Here is a 7,307-nt window from a genome sequence, read left to right on the forward strand (position 1 = left end):
GAAACATTATTAATGTCATTCCATGCTATGAAGGTTGCAGATCAAGGTGTATGGGTCGTAGACTCTGGATGCAGCAATCATATGACAGATTGTAAGAAACATCATTGGGCGATGTTGATTGTAAGAATTTCTTACAATCTGTCATATGATTGCTGCATCCAGAGTCTACGACCCATACACCTTGATCTGCAACCTTCATAGCATGGAATGACATTAATAATGTTTCCTTCTCTTCTCTCCACAAAATTGGATTGATTTCTTTTCTCTTTTTGGAGCCTGGAGCCTGGAATAACATTCATTTTTGTAATGTCCAAGGCGTCCACATCTGTAACATTCCACCTTAGATTTGTCAAAGTGTCTCTTGCCTTTGTTGTCATAATCGTTTCTGACTAGGTCTGCTGACCTGCCAACATCTCCACTTCTTTTTCGACTGCCTCTCTCACGACCTCTGCCTCTTCTTTGGCTCTTCATAACCTGTTTCCACCATATCAAAGAACTCCTTTGATCTGAGAAAATTTTCCATCAACATCGCCCAATGATCATAGTGACCGTCGAACCTCGGGATGGCGGATTGAACGTAGTTCTCAACTTGTTTTTCTGCTGCCATTTTTGCTGCTGCAAGATTGCTCTGATACCAGTTGTTGGTGACAACAGAAAACTGAATTGAGATTGAGAGGAGGAGTAATTTGAATGATGGGGAGGGAGGTCCTTTTATAGGGGATTCCAGAGTTGGTTGAGATTTTCTAGGGTGATTCCGTAGTCGGTTGAGAGATTTTTGTGGATGAATTTGAATTTGAAACCAATTCAAATTCTATTCTATTTGAATTTGAAACCAATTCAAATTCTATTCTATTATTAGCTATTATTAGTTTCAACACCTGAAATCAATAAATATGTGTCCTGTGATCTCAACGTGTAGGTAAAGTTCTGTTCTGATTTGAAGTAAGGTGAACAGAGATGATGATGATGATGATGAAAGCGGTTACCGACGGCTTGGAGTAAGATTTGAGATGCTGTAGAATGAGAAAAATGGAGAGCACCAGAGCGACAACCACAAAGCAAGCGGCAATTATAAGTGCTGGTTGATAGAGATCTCCATATATGTCTTGCTGCGGTGAGATAGAAATCGGAGTCTTCATTCTTGCGTCACACTGACCTTCAATCCACTGATTCAGTATGACGAAGTGACTGTTTAATTAAGCTTTCAAATAAACATAATAAGAACAAACAAAAGAAAAGACTAGCCAGGAAGCTTCAGGAACGGAAATGGCGGACAACTCTGGAACAGCTCTACGGTCTGGTCTCGGCTTCGCACTTCAAATTCTGCAACCAAAACAACTGGGAGAGAGAACATCGCCGCACTGGAGAAATCTGGCGTTTAGGCTACAGCTAACTGAAGTGATTTTCGTTACGCGTGTGCGAAACACAGACCTTTTCATGGCAAAGCTTGACACGTAGAATTCCGGTATGGCCAACCCCAAGGCCAATCATTAGGATACCATACCACCCATTTCTTTGATTCCCTTGCAGAGTTTATTGCTTCTTTTTCCTCTTGTTTATTAGAAATAGAAAGGCTAAATTAATTATTATATATATATATATATATATATATATAAAGTTGCATCTCAAAAATATTTTAAAATTTTTAATAATATCTTAAATTTTTTTAAAAAAATCTAAAAAATTATAATTTTCATTAATTTTATAGGAAAACCATTCATCTGCGTGCACAATTGGGTACAAGGTGAGTTTCACGCGATGTAAGAAGATGAAAAGTTCAAAAATCGGAATTGAAGATTGTCTGTACCAAAAAGATCTTCACGAACCCTGTTGGGGATCGAGCCTGATACCATGACTACAGAGCAGTGGGATCGTCAAACCTTAGGATTGATTCGATTGATGCTGTCTAGAAACATGGCGTTCAACATCAAGGAGAAGACACCATTAGATTTGTTGAAGGCATTATCGAATATGTACGAGAAAATATTGTCGGCCATGAACAAGGAGTATTTGATGTGAAAATTGTTTAATCTACAAATGTCTGGATTTGTTGCTGATATAAACGAATTCAACATAATTATAAGTCAACTGAGTTCGATAAAAATTAATTTCGAAAATGAAATTAAAGAACTAATTTTGATGTCATTTCTACCCGAGACGGGAATCCGGTTGCGTTAATGTTATATTTAAAAAAATTTAAATTAACATTAATATTATATGTGAATAAGTAATTTGAGAAATTATTTTTGGAAAATGAAATATGTGGAAAGGGAAAAGGATGAAATCGTGAGAAACTGGATAATCACAAGTGTTTGTTTCTATTAAGGTTGAAGAAACAAACAAACAAATAAATAAATAAAGAAAAAAAACTAATTAAAAAATCCCACCCCTCAGTGTTGTAAATTCATTTACACGGAAAAAAAATACAGAGGTGAACTGATCCCAGATATTATACATAAAAACAAACAATGATGTTACACAGTAAGAGGCGGAGCCATGCAGTGCGGTCTCGGGCGGATCCGACCCGATGGTGCACTGCGGCGGCGGGCAGGGGATTCAGATACTCACAAACCTCTCCTCCTACCCTCTTCCTCCGAAGCAGCTTCCCTACTTTTTAATTAACTTTCCAATCGAACTATCCATCTACCACATTAGTTTTTTGTGTTCTTCCCCACATCCCCCCTCCCCCCTCCCCCCCCTCAATATGCCCTTTTCTTAGTTTCCAAAAACAAATTTATGATTCCTCATATTTCNTCTATTCTCCTAATGGCTTCCTTCATTTCTGGCCGTTGCTGAGGATTGGATTGGGTGCAATCGGCGCCGATTCTAAGGAGCTCGACCATCCGACTCACTGCATTCGCGTCGTTTGCTATCTCAGGGTCTATGAGTTCCGCCTCCCTCTTCTCGGCTACTGCGGAGGAGACCCACTGCACCACATCGGTCCCTCCCTTGCCATTGCTAAGATATTGAGAAGGAAATTTGCCGGTCAGAATTTCTAGAATGATAATTCCAAGGCAATAAACATCAGATTTTGGAGAAACTTCCTGCCGATGCGCGTACTCCGGGGATTTGTACGCAAACATTGCCTCCGTCGCGTTGTTTGGATTGATTAGCGGATGAAACGCGTAGTCGCTGAGAAGTGGCTCGTAGGTGTCGCTTAGAAGAATGTTGCTTGATTTCAGATTCCCATGCGGCAGATCGTAGGTCGCGAACTCGGAATGGAGAAACCCTAGGCCTCTGGCGATCCCCTTCACGATCTTTAACCGGGTGCCCCAGTTAAGCTCCGCATGGCAGGCTCCACGGTCCCCTGCTCGATTATTATGTTCGGTTCAGGATTCTTTAGGATGGTTGGAGGAATCTCAGATTTATGTCTTTTGAGAAATACAAAACAAATATATGAGAGCTTAGGTTCCAGGTTCCTGTTTAGGGGATCAATAATTCTTAACATAGTATTAAGAGTAACACAGAATTGTGAGCCTCAATGAATAAAAAATAAATGACTAAAGTATTGAATAGAAGGGTGTACTTTGTTTAAGAGTCTCAATTCAGTAAAGATTGTTCTAGAGAGAATTTGTGATTATTAACTTGTTCTAAGATTTTTATTTATTTATTTATTATTATTATTTTTTTTTTTTTGTAATTCAATCCAATTAAGAAACGTACCATGCAACACATACAAGAGGCTGCCTTTAGGAATGTACTCGGACACCAGCAGCTTCTCCTCCCGCCTGTAATGGTACGCCAAAGGCGTGAGAATATTGTGATGCTGCAGCCGTCCCATGCGCCTCATCTCTGCATCGAACCCATCCTTCCCTAATTTGTTCATTTCTCTGATTCTTTTCACCACCACCGACAGCCCATTTGCCATGACGGCCTTGTAAGCCGACCCCAACCCACCATTCCCCAGCACCTCCGCCGCCGCCTTCATCAAATCCGCCATCCCAAACGTACCCTTTTCTTCATTCACTACCACAAGATCACTCATCCCTCCCTTCCCCTGTTGCGACCCTCTCCTGGAATCCCCACCTTTTCTACTCAGCTGCTCCCTATGCCCGGAACTCGGCACGTGCACCTCCACCATCTCATTCATCTGCTCCCGCCCTAGCTTGCTGAACTTCTCCTCTCTCCGCTTCGACGCGCTCAGAAACATAACCACCACCAGAAATACAGCCACCGCTATCAACGACGCCACTACTAATTTCGAGACGCTGCCTTGTGATTCCCCCGGAGAAGACGCGTTTTCCTCCGAAATCTGCGCGTTATTGCCGTCGCATGATTTCGGGAGCGGCTTCCCACACAGACCTTCGTTTCCGGCAAATGCGTTCGCGTCGAACTTCGCTAGATTCTCTGGAATTTCTCCCTCCAGCTTGTTATTGGAGAGATCTAGAGAGGTTAAGGCGGCCTGGTGTAGGTGAGGGATTTGGCCGGAGAATTGGTTGTTTTCGAGATGGAGTTCGATTAGATACGAGAGTTTCGCCAGAGAGTGCGGAATGTCGCCGGAGAAATTGTTGGAAGAGAGCCAAACCTTCTTGAGAGAGGCGAGGGATGCGAAGAAATCGGTAGGAATAGCCCCGGAGAAATCATTCCCTGTGAGAAGGAGGGATTTGAGAACGCCGATTTTGTTGAACTCGGGAATCGGCCCGGCGAAGCTGTTGTTGACGAGGCTGACGGTTCGAAGGCTGCGAAGCTGGAGGAGAGCTTCGATGTCGATCTGGCCGGAGAGTCGGAGGCCGGTGAGATGGAGACCGGTGATGACGCCTCTGTGGCAGATGATGCCAGTCCATCGAGCGGCGCAGGGTTGGGAGTCCGGGTCCCAGGAATTAAGGGATTCGGCATGGGTGAAGGATTGCCTGAGCTTCAGGAGGGCCTCGTTATCGGAGAGGGAACAGGAAAGAGGTGGACCGCCGACGAGGAAGATGGTGAGGAAGAGGAACACATTTCGAACAGCGGCCATTGCAGAGCTGGAACGGGAAATGGAATAGCTCCGGGTAGAAACCAGCCGCTGTTCGAAGAATTGCGTGGTTGTCTCTGGAGTGTGTGAGGCAGAGCTTCTTTTCCTTTTTTTTTTTTTTTTTTTTTTTTTTTTTTTTTTTTTTTTTTTTTTTTTTTTTTTTTTTTTTTTTTTTTTTTTTTTTTTTTTTTTTTTTTTTTTTTTTTTTTTTTTTTTTTTTTTTTTTTTTTTTTTTTTTTTTTTTTTTCCCGATTCGTTGAAATTGGGAATGAAGGGAGTTGTGTCGTTGTTGGGGTTGGAAAACAGATGATTCCCCAGAATTACACCGGATTCTAAGAATAGGAGCGATGGAGAGTTGTGTTGACATTGTCAGCCATTTTTGGTTCAGCCATCACCCACCAATCATATACACCCCTCACAATCTAATAATCTATCAACGCAAATCCAACTATTTTATTCTGTGTTCATGTTTTTTAAATCACACACATATCCTCCAATAATTACAGTTTAAAATTGTTTGGATTTCAAGTTTATATGCAATCTTCAACCCACATTCTAAGATAATTAAAAAATAAATAATTGTAATTGTCAACTTCTCCTTTCCGATAGTTATAGTTATATGGTGTAACCGGTTGTTGTTCCCTTTTTGCTTGCATCACATATAACACTAATTTCAATATTTGAAATTTTACTTTCAAAACTCTCCTCCGTCCTTTAAACCTTTCTTCTTAAACTGAGGTCAAAGGCTCAAGCATAAGTCGCTTGTCCGTAGGCGATACAAGAACGAATTGATTTAACTCGCTTGTTGTTATGAAGTGAGTGTCGCACAATTGCAAGACAACTGACATCAAAAGTGAGATTGTAACAAGTTTAGAAAAGGATGAAAAAATAATTTAAAAAAAAAACATTTTTGGGAGGTGATTTAGACTAAAAATGATAGAATAAAAAATTTATCATAGCTCAGTTTCATTTAACTGTGTGTAATGGCTTACATTTAAGGCTAATAAGTTTCTTTATTTTGAATTTTAGGATTAAACTTTTTTTGAAAAAATATTTTAATTATTAATATGTTGTTAAAAAATTAATAAATAAATTATAATACTAAAATAATATTTAAAACCAACGAACAAAGTAAAATAGTGGTAATAAAAAATAAAGTGTCCAGCTGCAAAAGAAAAAGAAAAAGAAATGGAAATTTAATAATAATAATAATATTTATTTATTTTTATAATTTTGTTGGATAATAGACGAAATGGATGTATATAAAAGGTTGGCAGTAGATCTGCTCTTTTTATTTGTCTGATACTCTGTATTGTGCTCTTCTTTCCTCTTTCTGCTCCCTCCTTCGAGGGTTTTTTTCTTTTTCTTTTTTTTCCCCTCTTCTCTATTTTTTTTTTCTCTCTTTTTCTTTGTTTTTTCATTTTCGTTCTAAGACTCCCCACTTCAAAATCTTCGTCTCCTCCATTCAATCTCACTCTTCCTGGAAGATGCAGTATCAGAGGCTTAGACAGCAGGCAATGATGCAGCAGTCTTTGTATCCCCACCCCGGCCTCCTCGCTGCTCCTCAGGTTTCTATCTCTCTCTTTTGCTTTTGTTTGTTTTTTTTTTTTTTTTTTTTTTTTTTTTTTTTTTTTTTTTTTTTTTNTTAAATTTGGTTGCAAGATATGTATCCTCTTCTGATCGATTCTTTATTTCTCAGTTTTTGATTACTCGAGCTTGAATCTTTCTCTCCCCAGCTATTTTCTTGAAATCTGAATTCATTTTATCTATAAGGTGTAATATGTTTTTTCCTCAATTTAATGGAAAACGGGAAGGATTTCTCTAGAGAACTAAAAGTTCAATTGGTGATAAGATATCAATCTTGGAAAGGAGCCCCGTGGATTCAAAAGAAATCCTCCAATTGGTTATAATCATTCCGACGAAAACATTTTCGCCAGGAGCTGTGCCAAGAAGAGTCTTGTACTGTGTAGTATCCCAATTGACCTCTTCCCAACTGATGCGAAAAAGTGCGTGATTTCTTTTAAACCACAACTTCCATGGCACGAGATTTTATAAATATGGCCACTGAGAAGCTTTTTTACACTTCCTATCGAGGTTAAACGCCTGTAATAACACATACCAAAGCTCCTTTGTTGTTGGAAAATGAAGAAACAGTTGGCTTTGGGTCTTGGAGTTCTCTTAGCATAAAAGACAACACTTGGGATTGGAATTAAAAAATCATACATGATGTCCAGAGACTATATTTCTACCTAAATGAAAGAAGCACATGGACATTTGTCTAGTGTGAGTCGCCTTTTATCAAATCTAGTAACAATGTACTGTTTTCATGTTTTTTTATGAGTTCGGTTTCACCCCC

At 39.5% G+C, this 7,307-nt stretch overlaps 3 protein-coding genes across 3 annotated transcripts in view; 1 reads left to right on the top strand and 2 right to left on the bottom strand.

Moving 5' to 3' along the window:
- LOC111465784 (protein LAZ1 homolog 2) overlaps window positions 1–1,537 on the bottom strand; it is a 7,236-nt gene extending 5,699 nt beyond the window's left edge. The window contains exons 1-2 of the mRNA XM_023110300.1: window positions 1,246–1,537; window positions 987–1,166 (exon numbers count right to left, since the gene is read on the bottom strand). Coding sequence (XP_022966068.1) covers window positions 987–1,139 — 153 coding nt within the window. The 5' untranslated portion in view covers window positions 1,140–1,166; window positions 1,246–1,537. The remainder of the gene's footprint in view (window positions 1–986; window positions 1,167–1,245) is intronic.
- A 779-nt stretch (window positions 1,538–2,316) lies between these two features.
- Window positions 2,317–5,096, bottom strand: LOC111465780 (pollen receptor-like kinase 3). The gene is made up of 2 exons (XM_023110290.1): window positions 3,664–5,096; window positions 2,317–3,307 (listed from the first exon to the last, which is right to left on the bottom strand). The coding sequence occupies exons 1-2, from the start codon at window positions 4,952–4,954 to the stop codon at window positions 2,745–2,747; spliced, it is 1,854 nt and encodes a 617-aa protein (XP_022966058.1). The 5' UTR covers window positions 4,955–5,096; the 3' UTR covers window positions 2,317–2,744.
- A 1,172-nt stretch (window positions 5,097–6,268) lies between these two features.
- The window catches only part of LOC111465315 (oligouridylate-binding protein 1-like), a 9,412-nt gene continuing 8,373 nt past the window's right edge, over window positions 6,269–7,307 (top strand). The window contains exon 1 of the mRNA XM_023109631.1: window positions 6,269–6,519. Coding sequence (XP_022965399.1) covers window positions 6,439–6,519 — 81 coding nt within the window. The 5' untranslated portion in view covers window positions 6,269–6,438. The remainder of the gene's footprint in view (window positions 6,520–7,307) is intronic.

This window comes from Cucurbita maxima, unplaced genomic scaffold, assembly GCF_002738345.1.
Source record: "Cucurbita maxima cultivar Rimu unplaced genomic scaffold, Cmax_1.0 Cma_Scf00029, whole genome shotgun sequence".
In the NCBI taxonomy this organism is placed as follows: domain Eukaryota; kingdom Viridiplantae; phylum Streptophyta; class Magnoliopsida; order Cucurbitales; family Cucurbitaceae; genus Cucurbita; species Cucurbita maxima.